At 34.1% G+C, this 19,429-nt stretch overlaps 1 protein-coding gene and 1 long non-coding RNA gene across 3 annotated transcripts; one reads left to right on the plus strand and one right to left on the minus strand.

The window, feature by feature from the left end:
* On the plus strand, positions 1-19,429 carry smash (smallish). 2 transcript variants are annotated; one of them, XM_088047712.1, is made up of 11 exons: positions 1-254; positions 14,958-15,041; positions 15,087-15,284; positions 15,332-15,474; positions 15,526-15,664; positions 15,711-17,138; positions 17,185-17,397; positions 17,444-18,139; positions 18,361-18,518; positions 18,567-18,736; positions 18,786-19,429. In XM_088047712.1, exons 2-11 carry the CDS (start codon positions 15,003-15,005, stop codon positions 18,971-18,973), a joined length of 3,372 nt encoding a protein of 1,123 aa, XP_087903838.1. In that variant the 5' UTR covers positions 1-254; positions 14,958-15,002; the 3' UTR covers positions 18,974-19,429. The 2 variants fall into 2 exon arrangements, with proteins under 2 accessions (XP_087903838.1, XP_087903837.1); XM_088047711.1 differs by lacking the exons at positions 1-254; positions 18,567-18,736; positions 18,786-19,429 and adding an exon at positions 12,763-12,846 and having other exon boundaries at positions 18,361-18,543.
* LOC148166985 (uncharacterized) lies at positions 5,191-10,564 on the minus strand. The gene is made up of 2 exons (XR_015770886.1): positions 10,234-10,564; positions 5,191-5,318 (listed from the first exon to the last, which is right to left on the minus strand). It is a non-coding gene; the product is annotated as an uncharacterized LOC148166985 (long non-coding RNA).

The following is a 19,429-nucleotide window of genomic DNA, read 5'->3' on the forward strand; positions in this document are numbered from 1 at the left end:
CGCATGCGCTTTGCTGTCTATGGCAGTCCAGTTAAAATTTGATAGAGTCGTCGAGCAGCAGATGGGTCTGTTGGACACCTACTCTTTAATTCGTGTTTGGAATTCGTGTGTTTATTTGTTTAAGTTATATTCTATTTGTATAGTGATTTGTTATCAGAAGCTTAAAGTGTTTAACTAAGCAGTTATTAGTTATTAATTAATGTGTTTGTGAAAGTGCTAGCAAAAGGGATTTGTTGGAAATTTTACCTGGAATGGTATGAAATCTCTTAAGATTTACTGTAACACACGCAAAAGTTCATAGATGTGTGGATAGCCCGATCCGAGTTTCCATTGAACTCAGAATTCATTTTTCTGATTATTGACATTTATGAGTTTATGTTGATGATTAGTGATTCTGATTACTAATCTTCAGGTATGCATGAATATAATACGTAATCGTGCAACTGGCCAAGGTCGTTTTAAATCGACTCCAGCGGAATATGTCAGGGAAATAACAAAATACAGGAAATTAAGTTTATTTTGTAATAGGTCGAAAAACGTGTCGGTATGAAGAAATCGCCCTGCAACACAAAATTTTTGATCCAAGACCTTCCACTATTTTCCAAGGTTTATTAAATTATCCTCTCGAAACTTTAATTCTGTTATATTAACCCTAAAAATCCACAAATGTCAACGTGACAGCTAAACGTCAAACCGAGAAACTTAATTTGCAGATTAAGATCCAAACATGGTAATTTAATTATTCCACTGATAAAATGTGGAAAGTGGTTCAGACGAAAAAGTAGCAAATTTTAAATGACACATTTTTAGTATCTCCTTTGGGGCAAATAAATAAACAAAACTCTTGGTGATAGTTAAAATACCAAGTTCCACCATAATTAAAAAGTGAATGTGCAGAAAAATGTTTTTTATTGCGAAATGACACACCATTTTAACAACAACAATTGTTGCTTTATATCCGTTATAGCAAGTTTTATTGCAGAAAATGTGTGTAAAGTACACAACTCAGATTCTAATCACTCAAAATTCAAAGACATACGTTCTTTATTTTATCGCCTACTTGAATAAGTTTCTTTTAACGGACGGTAAAAATGTAACAACTTTAACACATTTACGAGTAAACAGTTACAAATTTCACCTCCGATCATGTAGCCGTTCATTGTGTATAGTTAAAACATTGTGGTATAATATTCAATTATAATAAGTGTTCCATTATTATAACTGTTAAAATCTCATGGGAAAAAAACATAATGAAGCTAATTGAATATTGGAGTATATGTTAAACATGGCTCGAATGCAATGCACGCAAAATGGTAATAACGAATAAAATAATATTGTTTTCAAGAAGAAAGTAACATTGCTAATATTACTGGTATTTATTTATTGGTTCGTAAAAACATTAAAAATCCATTTACTGCGTTCTCTATATCGGAAAGCTCTGTAATAAATTAGTTTTCAATAGTGGAAAACACTTTCCAATTTTAAACAAGAAAGCTGTAGACTGGAAGGCGTTAAGTCTGAGATTACAACGACTAGATCACTAGATTAACCGAGTTTTTTTGGTTACAACTGATCCAGAACTATATTGTTGATAGCGCTAGAGTTTGTTGCTCTCAACTACAACTAGAGTTGATTGATCTACAACTGTAGTTGATTGATGAGCTTTTTGGCCATAGAACTCTATCCACTCTTTGAAAATATTCCAGATCCGAGAAGCAGGAATTCAAACCTTGAGCAAAAAATGCCAATTACGACATTTTCTCAATTATGTGCGGAAATGAAGTTTAACTTGCTTGACATTTAACCATTGTTTCTTTTGCAACACATTTTTCACCTGTTGCACACCCGGAAACATGATTACTACAACAATTGCAGTTTTACCGTGCTATTTTTGGAAATAAAAACGGATTTCTTGTTGGAAATAGCAACTTCACATTTTTCCCCCGACGCGTTATACTGCATTGCAATGTAATGAGCGAGTTTAAAGCCACGAAGGCCTTGAAGGTCAATAAGGTTTTAAAGAAATTTAAAGATAACCTTGAGCTTGAAATCGATTATTCAGCAATGGTAATTATCACCAGTGTAACCTAATTTTATTAGCATGTTTTTCGTTGCGAAATTTTATAGTATTATAAACGGTATTGTTCCTTCGAATAAAATAATGCGGTATTGTAGAAAATAATAATTGTTATAATAAACAACAAACGACAGCCTTCCCGAATGCGAGGGTTCAATGTTCTCTCTTTACCTCAAGAGGATAGACAAGTTATTCTTATTTTGTTGAACAGAAGCGTTTGTTTAGAGTTTAGGGCATGATTTACGTCAAGAACAGAAAAATTTAGAGGTGACTCACGTCAAACAGTACAAGTAGGACACGGCATAATCGTATTCAAATTTTATCACCGACGAATTATAACCGAATTAGTCGTTGCTACCACCTGAATTGTCTCTGTAAAATTTCACTTTTCTTGGGAAATAGAAAGTTTGTAAGTCACAGACTGTTCAAAACTAAGCTGAAAAAAGTGTGAAGGCTTCATGAATAGAATTTTTAACCTTCCCAGTACGGTATTTGTTCCCAATGTTGGTATTGTTTTTATTTTCCTTTTCCGTGCGAATATTTTCACACTTTCAAATAAACATACGCAATATTTTGTGTCTCGAATTTATAACCACCGATTCGTGATCAGGTGCGTTGTGAAAGTACACGTAAAGTGCATTGAAATAAAAAATCGTCATAGTAAATATATGTACATAGATAGCATTGAAACTTGGATTAGATAAGGGAAGATTTTCACATTTTTTTAATTTTTTGTAATCACGCTAGAATTTTTCTTGACTACGCAATGAGTCTATTTTAACATTAGTTGTTTTTAACTGACCTACCATAACTTGATCGAAGTGCAACATGATTCAAGCAGCCAAAAAAAGTTACATAACTGGTTAAAATTTTTGTCTTTATTTTTAGAATGTCGAGAGAGATACTATAACCACTATAACTACTGTGATGGTTCTTTTTATCTCCTTTTTGGGCCGGTCGAATTTTGAAGAGGATTGACACAAACTTTAGATGGTATATATATATATTCTTTAATTCTACAGACTAACTTCGTGATCGACTAACTACTAACTACTGATTACTGAATATGGAATATGGAATGCTGAATACTGAATGATTTTGAATACTGTTGGGGGTACAATTATATAGGTTCTGTTATCACTTAGACCCATGGACCTTCGTCATGCAAAGCATACATAATTAGCCATAATGATCAGTGATGGGTCCATGAATCATCGGTGGGATCATAACACTCCTCCCTCCTAAGTTTTTTGATATATGTGTGAATGCAAATATATAAAAAGGTAAAAAAAACAATAAAGATAACATGGAGATATAAAAAGGGGAGAACTACTTAATAAATGCTTCTGAAATTTACATTATGAGTTTCGTTACTAGTTTGTTGAGGTATTTCAATCAAAAATTCACTTTGTGGAACAGTCTGCTGCACAGTTTGGGTATTCTGCAAACTTGACACTTCACTTTTGCGTTTTGAACACTTCGGCACCAATTTGTTTCTGTAGATGAAAGTGATCATGGCACCAAAGATTACGAAAATGAGCGACGAAAATATTATCACGGAGTGGTCGACGTAAGTTCCTAGGATAGGTTTGTTGATTTGGTCCTGTAGTACATCTGAAAACATCTGGAGTTGATGTTTGGCATCATGGAGTTGGTCTAAATCGACGGTTCGGAACATCACGGGTTTGGTTTCCATTCTGCTTAACTCCTTGATTTTCCCTGGGTATTTGACATTTCTCGTTATGTCGAAATTAGGGATGTAGTGATGAACGATGACGGTTTGGTTATAACTTGGTTTAAGGGATGAAGACATAGTGCGACCTACACAACCTGTGCTTAATCGAATTATTCCGACGTTTTCTATGGTTTTGTCCGTAGAGTCCTGTTTATCGAATTTGCAGTTGATGGTGAGGCTCGTTGGCTTCGAAACAATGTACAACCATTCGTTGGGTCCAATTTTGTGATAAACTTCGAATTGTGCTTTAATTACGTTGAGATGACAATTTGTTGGTACTTCATTCGAATGTTCTACTTTAGGTGTAACTTCACAACTTGGATTTGAGGTGGTGGCGTATGTCATAACATCAGAACATAGTGTTATCCTTTCTTCCAGTGGTTGGCAGTTGGAAAGATCTTTCAATCCAGCGAATTCGTCCTTTTCTATGCTGATAGTCAAGTAAGGATAGGAAGGCGTTATAAAGGAATATATGTTAGAGTTGTAATGTTGAATAGGTAGAGGGATGACTTTAAAAAGATTATAATTTTTATGATCAACTAATGGAATTTTGAGAGAAAAGATTAATAATTCGTTGTTATAAATTGCATTAAGTTTACACAGTGAATATAGTTTGTAGATATCACTATAGTCATTCAAAGTGACTGGAAAAATAAAATCTGTACTAATTTTTATAGTTGAAAGTTCTGACCATAGGTCTTGAGGATTGATTACCTTTGGATATATGATGTTTAGTTTAGCAAACATTATTGACGTTATGAGGGAATCGTACTCATTACTAAGTTCTACTATGATTTCGTTTAAGAGATCGAAATGTTTTGTGATAGAGTCTAGTTGTTCTAACTGAGTAACTCGATCTAAGACATTATTTGAAAATTGTTGAAATTTTCTAAAATTATTATTAATGTTTTCTTCGTTCGCTTTGAGGGTAGTAACTGATTTATTATAATTGTCGATTGTGGAAGACATGATTCGAATTTGTTGTTGCATGAGAATCGCTGTTTGTTTTTCGTTGTTTGCTAGTGACTTTATAGCATTATCATATCTTTGAGCATCCGTTGCATCGGGGGTACCAAAAAGAAATTTTAAAACTGTTGATGCTCCGTTAATTAATCCACGGCGTTGTCTATTAAATTTATTCGTTAGAGTGTGTCCGACTAGATGTCTGATTGTATCTGATTTTTCTAGCAAATGTTTGATTTGATTTTTCATAATTCGAATTGAGTTAACACAGTAAGCTGAAGGGAATTTGATCGACGTGATTGTTTCGCATAGATTTTGAGAGTTGTTAAAAATTAAATGGATATAAGCGAGTTTGTTAGAAAGAAATGAAATGTTTTTGAAAGTGAGAAGAGTGAAATGGTCGTTGCTTATGCGAATTTGGCCTAAATCTTGATAAAAAAGTCCTGACTTTTGTTCTATCGGCGTTATTTCGAAGTTATTCGTCGGAAGAGACGGTGATGTCTTTGCGAGTGCAAGGAGTAGTATTATTTGGATTCGTATCATCTGAAACAATGGTTGGTTTTAATAAATTTTTGTGGTACGTTTGTTCTCTATTTTTGATTTTTAGGACTACGGTTTCGTTAGCGTTTACTCTGATTATTTTAAATGGTCCTTTATAATGTGGTGAGAGTTTTTGAGAAGTTCCTGGAGTTGTTGATTTGCTTTTTAAGTAAGCATAGTCACCGATTTTGAATTTATAGTCGTTTGTTCTTTTGTCATAACGGATTTTAGATGTTTCTTTAGAGTGATTTGCATTTAATTTAGCGGTCTCGAATGATTTGTTGAGTCTCAGTTGTAATTGTTTATGGTAGTCTTCATATGTGTAACGAAATTCTGGTGTACGGGTGATTGAATTTGGTAGTAGTGGTTTGTGTCCGAATAACAATTCGTAAGGAGAAAAATGTGTAGTTGAATGAATTTGACAATTGTATGAAAACATAGCTGTTTGTATGAATTGATCCCAGTTATTCTGTTCTTTGTTGACGAAATGTTTGAGGTAGTCTTTAAGAGTAGCGTGTGATCTTTCTAAGGCACCGTTACTTTGGGGATGGTAAGGACTTGTCGTAATATGTTTTATTTTGAAAAGTTTATTGATCTCTTTAATTAAATTTGATGTGAATTCGGTTCCATTGTCGGTTACTATACTCTCGGGTGTTCCAAATATTAGTATAAATTCACAAAATTTATCTGCGATTGTTTTAGATTCATGGTTCGGTAATGGGTATGCATAAGAAAATTTTGTTAAATCATCTTGTAAGGTGAGAATAAATTTATTTCCGTTTTCCGTTATTGGTAAAGGTCCTACTATATCCAGAAATAGCTTTTCGAATGGTCTGGATGAAGTCGTAGTAATTTGCATTGGGGCTTTAGTGGGATGTCTATTAATTTTGTTTATCTGGCAATTTCTGCAATTTTTTATGAATTTTTTGATGTCGTGTTTCATACCGTTCCACTTGTAGTGTTCTTTTATTCGTTTGTAAGTTTTGCTAAACCCGGTATGTCCTGAAATTGAAGTTGAGTGGTTTTCGGTTAAAATTTTGATTTTCTCGTTTTCAGATGTTGGCGTTAGTTTTTCGGATTGAATTATCGTAATTTTGACTACATCGCTAAAGATGAACGAGAGCATGCTGTTAAAGTTTGTCATTTTAATTTTTGTATTGTAGTAGGAAGGATCTTTGATGAAGAGTTGCCTTTCCTTTTCTAAATTAGCTTTATCGTAGAGGTTGATAAGAGAATAGTAAATGTCTTGGTAGGTGGGTTGATCAAAATGATTTAAATGTGTGATTAATATGTAAGTTTTAGAACTGTTGTTTTGTAAAACAATAACATCGTGAAGATTAATATTATCTGCATTCAATACATTTAGATCGTATTTTTCATTTAGAGTTTCGTAATTTTTGTTGTCTGGATGTAGATCTTTGGCTATAAATAAGACATTAGGACTTACGTTAAAGATATTTTCTTTTATTGAGGAAAATTCAATTGTTTTGTCGTTTTTGTAGTGATATTCGAGAAATTTCGAATACTGTCTGTCGTCAGTGGTTATGGGTAAAACTGGATTTCGTGACAGTGCGTCAGCATTTGCGTTTAGACGACCAGGCTTGTACACAATTTCATAATCAAATTCACTGAGTTTTAATTTCCATCTTAAAAGTCTAGATGATTGATCTGAACAATTGAATAACCATTGGAGAGGACGGTGGTCTGTGATTATTCTGAATTTTTGACCATATAAGTACGGACGATATCGCTTGACAGCAAATAAAATAGCGAGAAGTTCTTTTTCAGTTGTTGAATAGTTGATTTCTGATTGATTCAATGTGCGTGAAGCATAAGAGATAGCTAAGTCTTTGCCTATTTCGCCTTGAGATAAAATAGCACCAATTGCAAAATTTGAACTATCGGTTGTTACGATGAAAGTTTTCTCAAAGTCTGGATACTGAAGTATGGGTTCTGTTGTTAGTATTTGTTTCAATTGATCGAATGATTTTTGTTGTTCTTCTTTCCATTCAAATGGATGATTTTTCTTTAAAAGGTTTGTGAGTGGTTTAGCAATTTTTGCGAAATTTTTAATAAATTTCCGATAATAACCTGCTAGGCCCAGAAATTGTTTAACATTTTGAACTTTGGTCGGAATGGGAAATTTAGTAACAGCTTGAATTTTCATAGGGTCAGGTTTCACACCTTCTGCAGATATAATATGTCCTAGATATGTTATTTCTTTTTTCATGAACTCGCATTTGTCGGGTTGAAGCTTTAAATTATTTTCGCGAAGTCTCTTGAATATAGCCTTTAGTTTTTGTTCGTGCTGTTCAATTGATGAAGCATAAATGACAATATCATCAAGGTACACAAAACACTGTGAGCCTTGTAATCCGGTTAAAACTGTATTCATCATTCTTTGGAATGTTGATGGAGCATTTTTCAAACCGAATGGCATACGAGTGAATTGATAATGTCCAGTGTGTGTCGAGAATGCTGTCTTATAGGCATCGTTTTCATCCATTTTGATCTGATGAAACCCATTAGCTAAATCAAGAGTTGAAAAATAACATGAATGACCTAATTGATCCAAAATTTCTTCGATGTTAGGAATTGGAAATGAATCACCGACTGTAACTGAATTTAATTTGCGATAATCCACAACAATGCGCCACTTTGGTTTACCAGAGCTATCAACTTTTTTGGGGACGATCCATAGTGGTGCGTTGAATGGTGAAGTTGAGGGTTCTATAATCTTTTGATCGAGCATTTTATCAATTTGGTTAGATAATTCTACTTGATGTACTTTTGGAAAGCGATAGATTTTTGAACTGATTGGTTCTGAATTTGTTGTAATGATTTTATGACGAATTGCATCTGTGTGCGTTAAATGATCTCCTGGTAGTTGAAAAATATCGTTATAGTTGCGACAAATTCTAATTACAGATTGTTTTTCATCGCCGTTTAAGTGGTCAAGTCGAAGATTGGCATCAAGAGTTTCCAATCTTGTTTTAATGTATTGTTTTTGATTCGTGATATTTGACTCGGATGTGTTAAGAAAAATGTTACTGCGGTCCTCACTGAATTCTTCCAGAAGTAAATTTATATGATTTATTTTTACAAATTTGTCTGTAGTGTTAACTATTGTTGTTAAAGCTTTCTTGTCTTTGTTTACAAATAGGATAGCTTTTGCCAAAAAAACACCATCGTGAACTTTAATTTCCGGTGAGAGTCCAACATTTAAATTTCCTTCGTTAACTATATTGACTTCAATAACAGTTTCAGAACGCGGTTTTAAAATTGTTGGTACGGAAGAGTTGATCGAATAGGAACAATGCGGATACAGTTTTAGTGGGAATGGCAAAGATTTTAATTTTAATTCAGAATTACTCAAATCAATTACTGCTTCTTGTTCGGTTAGGAAATCGTTACCGATAATACCATCGTAAGGAATAGCGTTATCACCTTGGACAATTTGGAATTTGATCTTTAAATCGTGATTCTCGAAATGAGGTTCTAAGGAAACACTGCCTGCAGTTAAAATTGCATTATTAGAGTCAATACCAGTTATCATGGTGGTATCATTAGGATTATAATTTAATGATGTTGTCTTCAACTTATCGGTTTTTATCAGAGAGACATTTGCACCAGTGTCAACAAGAAATTTGAAATTGATTATTTGTTTTTGATTGTTGAAATGAGGAAGATTTACAAATGTAAGATTTGACTTGGATAAATCAATATGATAAGAGGATTGTTTATTTAAAAATTCTTTGTCGATATTCTGCATATGAATTTGATTTGATTTTTTGAAATTATGATTTCTTGAATGCGTATCGCTTTTTAGTAACGCGACACTGATTGTGGACATTTTGGCGTTTAAATTTACCGAATTTGATGAAGATGATGTGGAAGGTAAATTGTGTGAACTTGATTGATTTTTGTTATTATTATATTGTCGTTTTCGACATTCTGAAATCATATGTCCTTTATGTTTGCAATAGTTGCAGAATTTTGAGTTTTGATTTGTATTTTGATTTTGGCGATTAGAGTTAGTCGTACTATGAGAATTAGAGTTAGAATTAGAGTTAGTTTGTCTTTGTGAGTTTGAATAATGGAACTTAGATTGATCACGAGAAGAGTTTCGACATTCTTGAGTTTTATGACCTTTTTTCTTACAGTAGGAACAAAATAATGTAGAAGTGTTACCGTTGCAATGTGGATTTCGGGCTAAGAGATATTTTTCTTCTGATAATGCTTCGCGTAACGCATCATTTAGTGTTTGCGGTTTTGATCTACGTAAACAATTCGAAATAGCATCATTTGAATGTAAAATAAATCGTTGAAGTGCAATTTCCATTATCATAGCTGTTCTACCTGGATTTTGGATTGCATCCTGTAAAGCTGATGTGTTTAGGGCGATAGTTTGTAGATTTTCAATACGATTAAAATAATTTTGGACTGACTCATTTTTATTTTGTTTAATTAAATTTAGTTCTTCTAAAATTTGTGATAAATCGCGACGATCACCGAATAATTGAAGTAAATAGAGATTTAATTCTTGCAAGTCTTTGAATCGTCTGTTTCTTGTTTGAGCACGAGCTGAACCTTTTAGTTTCGATTCAATGTAAGGAAGTAGTAATTGCTTCTGTTGATCATTGCATAATGACCAAGCTTGTGTACAATCTTGAACAAAATCATAGAGTTTTTCTCGATTTCCATCAAAGTCGTCAGAAATGATTGCTCTTATATCAGATAGATTGAAAGTTTGGACAGAACTTTCATTTGGATTTTGATTTTGATTTTGATTTTGATTTTGATTTTGATTTTGATTTTGGTTTTGATTTTGATTTTGGTTTTGGTTTTGGTTGGATCGTGTATCGACCATCGTATAGATAAGTTAGAAATTCGTGGTCAAAAGAATAATTCCACTTACCGTGAAGATGACTCGGATCTAGAAGTTTGTTTCTTCCTTTTCTTTTTCGACCAGTAGACTTGAAATCAGGTTGCGGATTTTCAACAAAGTTGACCGTATCTTCCCTTTTTCACAAGTTTTTCTGCTCCCGGTTGGAAATCCTTAACGACTGCGCCAGTTTGTGATGGTTCTTTTTATCTCCTTTTTGGGCCGGTCGAATTTTGAAGAGGATTGACACAAACTTTAGATGGTATATATATATATTCTTTAATTCTACAGACTAACTTCGTGATCGACTAACTACTAACTACTGATTACTGAATATGGAATATGGAATGCTGAATACTGAATGATTTTGAATATTGTTGGGGGTACAATTATATAGGTTCTGTTATCACTTAGACCCATGGACCTTCGTCATGCAAAGCATACATAATTAGCCATAATGATCAGTGATGGGTCCATGAATCATCGGTGGGATCATAACACTACTTACAAATTGATTTTTCTCAGTTAAACCAACATATCACATTTCGTGATCAGATCACCTTCTAGAGTTGTCTATTCTTACATTACTTATTATCTGACACCCACTAGAGGCAATAAATAATGCATACATTACATTACAAATTTTTTGCATTCTTTCTCATCTCAATGATCGTGCTTTACTTTACATTGAAAAAAGAACGGAATTTGCGTAATTCTATTTTATATTTTCTAATATTCCACTTATGCCAAGGGACAGTATTATTTTGATGTGCTGGTTTTTACCTGCTCCGGGTCCTATAATTATATTCATCATGAATTCAGCAGGTATGTGGAATTCGACCTTGAGAGGTTATGTAGTTTCTTGATCTAGCTAAACTACGGTTATGCCTTTGCTGCCTGTACCTACTTTCAATGCCATTTCGAGATTTCTTATATTCCGCTATTTTTAATGCATCTAATTGTGATAGAAAATATGCGAGACGTCATCCCATATAACCTCGCAAATATTTAGTTTAAAGATAAAGAGATGCAATCTGTTATGTTACAAGCATCTCAAAAATAAACTCTAATTTAATACGCTCATACTATCAAAATTATCGAGATGTTTGGCCTTTTGAGCTCTTTAAATTTTTAGTATGCAAATATTTGGGTGCCAGTTGATAACAGGTTTCACCTGTTTATGTTAATTTTGTTTATATTTATTTAGACATTTATATGTCATATTTGGATTTTCAGCTTTACATGATTTTGTCTCACGTCGAACCATAATGTTGTGACTGAGTTTGAGAATGTTGTAATCTAATATTTTCTATTACATATTTTAAAAATATTCAGTTGATAGATGAACACTTTAGAAAAATAGTAGTTTTCCTAAATTTTATTGTCATAACAATAACAAAGATACGAATTTTAATCAAACAAAATTGAAAATTTTGTTCGTCCTAAAATATATTTTTTTAAATTTCAGTTTCTTGTTCTAAAATTCTGCCATTTGGACAGTTAATTAACTCTTTAAAAGTAGTAACCTCTCCAAATTTTATTGTGATAATTTGAAAATTAACAAAAATATGAATTTTACTCAAACAAAGTTGAAAATGTCAAAAATCTCTATTTCTTGTTCTAAAATTCTGTGCTTTGGCACAGTTAATGAACATTTTAGAAGAAGTAAGTTCCTCAAATTTCATTGCGATAACTTAAAAATTAACAAAGATACGAATTTTAATCTATCAAAGTTGAAAATATTTGGTTCATCCTAAAATGAAATTTTCTAAAATCTCTATTTTTTATTTTAAAAATTCTCCTTTTTGGCACAATTAATCAACACTTTAGAAGTAGTAAATTCCTCAAATTTCATTGCGATAACTTCGAAATTAACAAAGATAAGAATTTTAATCTAACAAAGTTGAAAATATTTGATTCGTCCTAAAATGAAATTTTCTAAAATCTTTATTTCTTGTTTTAAAATTCTACCCTTTGGCACAGTTCATCAAAACTTTAGAAGTAGTAACCTCCCCAAATTGGAAATCGATTTTAAAAAATATTCAAAATGAAGGTTTGATCAAATGGCTATTTTGAAAGTTGATTTAATTAATTTTCAGAATTTTAAATAGATAGTATTGGTTGTAATTTAAACACCATTTAGAAATTCAGTTTTTCCAAAATTTCAGACAGAAAAGTTCAAAGTTATTAAAATATTTCAAAATACCTCTAAATCTTAAAGACGTAACTTTTCGCAATACGTATCTGTATTTATCAAAATCCATAGATTTCGGGTTTTTCAGGATTTAAGTGTTCTGACGTGAATTTAAAAATTGCTCAACTTTCTAGACCTCGGACTTCATTGTTAGTTTATCAGTTCAGATATTGCTCATAGAATTTTTGTGACAGATTTGTTACTCGTTTTACCTTGTCCACCTTTCTATATAATTATGTTCTAATTTCAGGATTTTCTTTATTTGGTTATATAATATCTAAATGTCACACTAATTATGTTAATCGACAAAAGTGCCGGTTGGTGTGATCGTAATCAGACAATCGCTGGATATCAGTGACTTCACGTTTGCAATTATCAGTGGAATGTGGAAAAAATTCCAATTTCGATCCATCTGTCCGTGGATCGGAGTGATTTAACTTCCACAGATTCAGGTGAACTATTGCAGTAACGAATTAAAGCTTAATAAAGCTAATGAATGTTGCATGAGTCATGTTCTGTTGGTGTGGCAATAATAGCTAGTATGTTGTGTTTTGAAAGTCATCTGTAACACATAAAATTACGGCTCAGTGAATATTGCGGAAATCCGAACAAATGAAAGAGTGATTTCCTGTCAGATTGGTTTCCTAATCCCACCAAAATCAGGTATTTGATAAAATCTAGGCAGTTATCTTAGAAAATATTCAAGTAAATGTGCGTTTCCCATAGAACAGTTTCATAAAATTATTGTAATTAACGTGAGAGTAGACCCGCTAAAATAATGTCCAACCGTAAAGTTAAACGAACAGTGGTCGAAGTACTGTTATATACTCGCGCGATGCGGCACGAGATACACCTAAAAAATACACTCAATGGCGATTTTTATATATGCTTATCGTGCTTTGAGTGACTTTAAGGTCAAGAATTCGCTGGACATTCAAACGACAACTATATCAACACCGTGGCGTTTTACCTCTTAAGTCAAGTTCACATCACTTATAGTAAACATAGATTTGAAATGACAGCGGTCAAATTCAATCCAGGGCACTATAAGTAATGATAATTGACTCACCGATTATTAATTATATCTCAATTGATCATTGTTTCGAAGAATAAATAAGGTATTACTCCGATACAATGCGTCCATTGTATGTATTTTTCAGAAATATTAAAGTAATTTTTACAAAGCACATGTAACGGTGTACTAAGATCTGCAAAGAATCTACGGTTGAAGTTGCAGTAGTGAAAGTTTCGTTGCGACATAGAAATCGGATCACTTTATTACCGCCTTCAAATTGTTACACTCTCTGAATCTTCATCTTATTCCTGCAAGTCACTCGTTTTTCGTTAATGAAACGTTAAATTGTCCAACTTCTTATTTAAAATTCGTAAATTTAGTCGCGTTATTTCGCTTGAACGTTACATCACGTATTTCGATTATAAAGAAGGTTTAAATTCCAGGCGAGTACGCGTACTTGCTGTGGTGTATTTATACAACGAACTACGAACAAAGTGGTGTTTGCTATGTCTATATGTCGACGATGTCGACCAAATCAAGATCGCTCTTAAAAGTGTTGTTGGCACAAACATGTCGTTATTTTTAGAATTATTGCAATCATACGGGTCAGTTTAAACAATGGGTTTTAAGAAAAGGGTGCTTTTATTACAATTTTATATGCGCTGAACATGCTAAATTGCTGGAAGTTTTGATAATAAAAGCGGTTTTTCTGCTCCAATGAATTGAACGGATTTGAATATGACAAATTTTATGCATTTCCGTTGCGGGGTTTTCGACCAATTTAGTTTCATTAATTTCAAACGCGTTTTCTATTTTTGGTTTGCTTTTCTCTCCAACATCCACTTGTACAGTAAACACCAATTTCTCTATCAAGCGGGCGATGGTTTAAATCTAAACAAATGTTTATATCTTGTGAGCCACACATATTTTATTTAGGGTAGGCCATGAAAGAGAGAGACCAACATAGAAGTCATGTCGAAGCGAACTTTTGTTTTTGATATAACCTCAATTCTTTGATGAAAATAACATTCCGAAGGTGCAAATAAGAGAAAATGCATCGTTTGTAACCCCAGAATCAATAATTTATTGACAACCAATTTAAATTACATCAAATGACAGATGCCAAAGTACTGTCATTTTTTTTTTCAAAGCCCACCCTACGTAAAAAATTTGACCGGAAGTGGTAACTAGATTTAGTTTTTTTTACAATTATTAAAAAGGAAAAACCCTCATAGGTTTTCCGCAGTGGCCTGAAACACGAAACTTCATTGTGCACTCGCAATCAGAATTTTTATAAATAGAAAATGACTGTTTTGTCTCCCCACCCATGCAGCTGAATTTAGAATTATTGTAGGCGCTTCTGGAAAATGCTATTATTGATTACTCAATCATGATTATCCATTCATTTGTTTTCCCTCTAAAAGTCTGGTCGATTTGGCGAGCTCACATTGTGCCAAATATTTACATGAATGACAATCGTTTTTTTTTTAATATCCTGTTTTTTATCCTTTTTGTTTCCAATCACGCTATGGGTGTTTTTTGTTACAGTGAATGGTAATAGTTGAAGAACCATGAAATTCTGATTGCTACAAAATGGATAACAACAACGAAAGCGACAACTCCGAACGACTGGTAACTAAATCTCTTCTTCTCTTCACAAATTAACTTTTCTTGTAGAATTCCAACACTGAATACTTACCAACGAAATGCCGAATTACGAAACCACCACCCCCAAAACCAGCGACAAACCCTTTACAGTTTGTAAAAGTGGCTCCTTGTCCACTGTTTCAGAAAGCACACGAACAGATCAAAAAAGTGGAAGAAATGAAGAAAGATCGGAAAGAAGTCAGAGAAGAAGCGGAAGATTGGCAACAAGTATGATCCTCAACCTCTTATAACAATTCTTAAACGCACAATTTTAGAATTTAGACAACTGGAAGAGCTGTCGTAGAAAACGCCAAGAGCACATTATCGAAAGAGTAGTTGAAGTGAAGAAGATGGAACAAGAAGAACAAGATAGACACCGAAAGAAGAGCAAGACGTTCAATGAGATGATGGAAGACAGGTACACCTCAAACTCCCAATTTTCTTATAGATCAATGTTTTATTCCTCCAGGAGCAAAGGCCGCCACAAATTCAATATCCCAATTTATGATGACGACTCCAATGACTTAAGCGATTACGGCATTGGAAGTACAAGTTCAAAAGCCAACAGCGTGAAAGACGCCGATACCGATGACAGCTGTAGTGTTTTAGTATGTATAACTCGTAGTGTCTTCTCTTCTGATGTTTCTTCTTCAGGACGAAAAAGAGAATTTTGAGTTGTCCGACAAGGATAAGCTTGCTTCAAACCAAAGTCAAGATAAAACTAACAAACAAGATAACAGTAGAGTTAATGTGATCAAACCAGCTTTATATACACCACCGCAACAAAATGAAAAAGAACAATATACGTACGAAGGCGCAATACAAGACTACCGAACAAGAATCAGATCTAGAGTTTTAGTTGATGAGTCAATATTTTTAAAGAATCAAGACTCAGTTAAAAGTAAAGAGTACTCAGAGGCTCAGAACGCGTTACCAAAAGGGGAAATCTTCAAAAGAAAAGAGCTATTCGAAGTAGATAAACCTCTTGAGATTAACAACTACGAGTCACCAACAGCGAGGAGGTTATCAGAAGATTTTATTAACTCTCAAAGTATCAAACAAAGATTACAAAGTTTAGAAAAATGCAGAGAACAGTCTGTGACTGTTGATAAACCCGAGAAACCGAAAGCTGTTAAACAAACAAAGGATATTAAACCCGAGGTAAAAGACACCGAATGGAAGAAAAAACCCGACGGTTGCTGCAGTCCTGAAACTGAGCTATACATCGATAATTTGAAGACTTTCAGCCGCGATTTAGACACTCTTATGATGTACGGAAAGAGCAACGACTACGTCAACCCCAATTATACCCCTTCTGTTTCTTCAACTGAAATGGCGCTTTCTTCAGACCGTGAAGACAGCGGGATCCACACTGCCGACGTGTCTTGTGCTGTCAGTCAAGCTGATGAACCTGCCGAAGACGAAATCGTCGCGACTATCGAAAAATTAAACCTTGAACCAAGACACCAAAAAGAAGAAACCACGACCCATAATGAAGAAACAGAGAAGCTTGAAAAAACTCACGTTGTAGAGTGTACGATTACTTTACTTGAGTCCCTCCAAAGAGATTCTTCGGAAAATTTATCCGCCCAAAAGAACGACAAAGAAAAAGACGAAGTGTTTGAAGTTCTAACAAGCCCTGTTGAGTTTCTTTCTAGTGATTTTCCATTGGGACCTCCAACTATGATTGAACCACCGAAAGTTAAGCCGCCACCACCACCTCCTGAAGATACCGAGTCACCAAAGAAGGAAATGAAACGTGTTAATTCTACTAAGAGGATCAAACGGGAGATTCATATCAAAAGATCGAGTTTCTTGGGTTTGGAAGAACCCACGGAGGATCAGATGGATCCAGAGACGGCGATTGATAAACCTCCTGATATTAATTCGTTTTTTCAACGAGAGAAGATGGAGAAGAACTTGTTTAAGAAGGCGCAGGATGAGAATCGCATGGGGATTTTGAGCAAAGTGGAGAGCCATGACTCGGGACTTGATATAGATAGAGGGAGATTGTCGAGTGATACTTGGTGCAGCAGTATCGGTGACTCCAACACGCCAAGTCCTGAAAGACACGATAGTGAGGTAAGGGAAATATCATCGTAAAAATTCATCTAAGTGTGAGTTGTAGCAAACGAACAGTATTACTTCTGAAGAAGACGAAATTACAAAAAAGGAACGCGAGATTATAGAAATGGTGGAAAAGGAAGAGAAATCACGTGATATTGTCGAGTACTTAGGTTCGAACCGCCAAACTCAAGTAATTTTGAGAAACAACCAAAATACGATGTTAAATGAGCCACATTTAGGTAGTGAAAGTTTTGACAGCCCTTATTTCCCTAAGGTGAGTTTTCTTCTTGTTGTAACAATGTGACGTCGTGGTTTTTCAGGATTCGAGTTTCTTAGACGATCAAGATTCAGAAGTCCTCAAAGTTGAACACGAGCTTCGTCAACTGGAAAGGGAAGAACTGAAACGACAACACGAAAACATGTTATTTCAAGAAAACCGCGCCAAGGCACGTCTTCAAAATCGACACTCTTCTGAAAATCTCTTTGATGACGTGTATTCTCCGTACCACGATGGTGTATCGTATAGAAAATCAATGCCTGATCTCGAACGTATCCCCCTTGAATACAGACAATCATTACCTGACGTACCAAACGCTTATATGTACAGACCGACTCCTGAATTAGACGTGCAATATCGAAAATCAATGCCTGATATACAAAATAGTTACAAATCAGTACCGGAGTATCACAAGTCCGCGGAAAATCCATTGGATCACCGGAAATCAATGCCTGATATACAAAGAACTACTTTTAAGTCGCCTCCGCCTGTCAAGAAGCAACCGATAATGCCAGGGAAACCGATCAGACCAATGACTAAAGAACAGAGAGATCGGTATTTGATGATGGGACCCACAAACGATGCTTTACCACATTCCAATGGTAAATCAAGACAACTTTCTAGACATAGTTTGCAAGCTTTAAGTGCTGTGCCTAAGAACAGACATCTGCCAGTGGATAATTGGATACAGTCGAGAGCCAACGTCGAGAAAAACCCCAAGCAGCACTGGCTGATACAAGTAAGTTTAATAACATTCAAGTTATAAACATAATGACAGTGTTTGTATGGATACAACTTGTGGTTTGGTTTTTATGACATTTCGATTACGATAACTTTCGCAGAAATTTGCATTTATGATCGTTTGTGTGAGTGTTTGATTAAGATTTCTCCACTTGTCCGCAAATAAAAATTCTGAAAATTTCTAAAACTGGGATTTTAATTGATTCTTCGTCTTGCTAGGAGGCCGAACTGAGAAGAATAAGCGAACAGAAGAACAGCCCTGGGCGAAAATGGCAGCCAGCAAAAGAGAAACATTTACCAGATGCCGTCATCCAAACTTTAACTCAACGAGCTCAAAATCGCGTCGAACTGAATGAACGTAATCCGACGACAAAAAGGTGATTAATTTGGTAATTTGGGGTGTTGTTTACACTGTTTTTGTTTAGATTCGAGAGTCCAAAAGACGGAATTCAACACTCATATCTGAATCATAATCAAACAATGGGTCATGCCTTACCGGTGCCTTATTTACCACCCGTTGTAGTGGAAGATACTCAAGATAGAAGATTAAGTGTAAGTGGGAAGAAAAAGTGTTCAAACTGCAACAAAGAACTTGGTATGTTGTTGTGAGGAATGTAAGGTCGGGGTTAAATTATTGATTTTAGGGAGAGGCGCTGCGATGATAATTGAAAGTTTATGTCTTTTTTATCACATGGAATGTTTTATATGTTGCGTTTGCCATATGCAGCTTGGTGATGGGAGAATGGGGACTGACGTACGGGTCCGAAACCAAAAGTTACACTGCCATAATTGTTATTCCAGTGATGATGGCATTAAATTCAGTTGCGTCTGATGTAAATATAATTTAATTGTAAATAGTTCTCATGATCATGTTATGTATTTATACACCTTGTGTTATATGTTGATTACTGTACAATAATAATTAAGACATATTTCAAATCATTTTACGTTAATGTTACATATTATATAGATTGTTATGAAATAGGTGCCAAATTTTGTAATTGCATCATTTTTGATAAAATCATATATCATACTATTTACAAGGAAAAGGGTTAAAAATTTATTAGAGTTCTTAGGAGCCTACTTTAGTAATTATATTCAACATTATTGCCACAAATCAGTAATATATTTAATACTCTGTTAACGTAGGTTGTGTTTCTAGTTGTTTTGTAATGTACAATAATTTATTGTTTTCTTATCGCATTGAAATTATGTTAAGTCGTTCATTTCGTTGTTTGACACCTCAAAATTGTTTAGCACTTTTCAGTGATAAAAGTATTAAAATTTC

Source organism: Gnatocerus cornutus, chromosome 10, assembly GCF_029298725.1.
Source record: "Gnatocerus cornutus isolate USDA-ARS CGAHR chromosome 10, icGnaCorn1.1, whole genome shotgun sequence".
In the NCBI taxonomy this organism is placed as follows: domain Eukaryota; kingdom Metazoa; phylum Arthropoda; class Insecta; order Coleoptera; family Tenebrionidae; genus Gnatocerus; species Gnatocerus cornutus.

Bases quoted from the DNA above. Each gene is read 5' to 3' on its own strand.
- smash (XM_088047712.1), top strand. From the start codon at position 15,003: ATGGATAACAACAACGAAAGCGACAACTCCGAACGACTG. The intron at 17,398-17,443 runs GTGAGTTTTCTT...GTGGTTTTTCAG, and splicing joins ACAGCCCTTATTTCCCTAAG to GATTCGAGTTTCTTAGACGA. The intron at 18,737-18,785 runs GTATGTTGTTGT...TATTGATTTTAG, and splicing joins AAACTGCAACAAAGAACTTG to GGAGAGGCGCTGCGATGATA.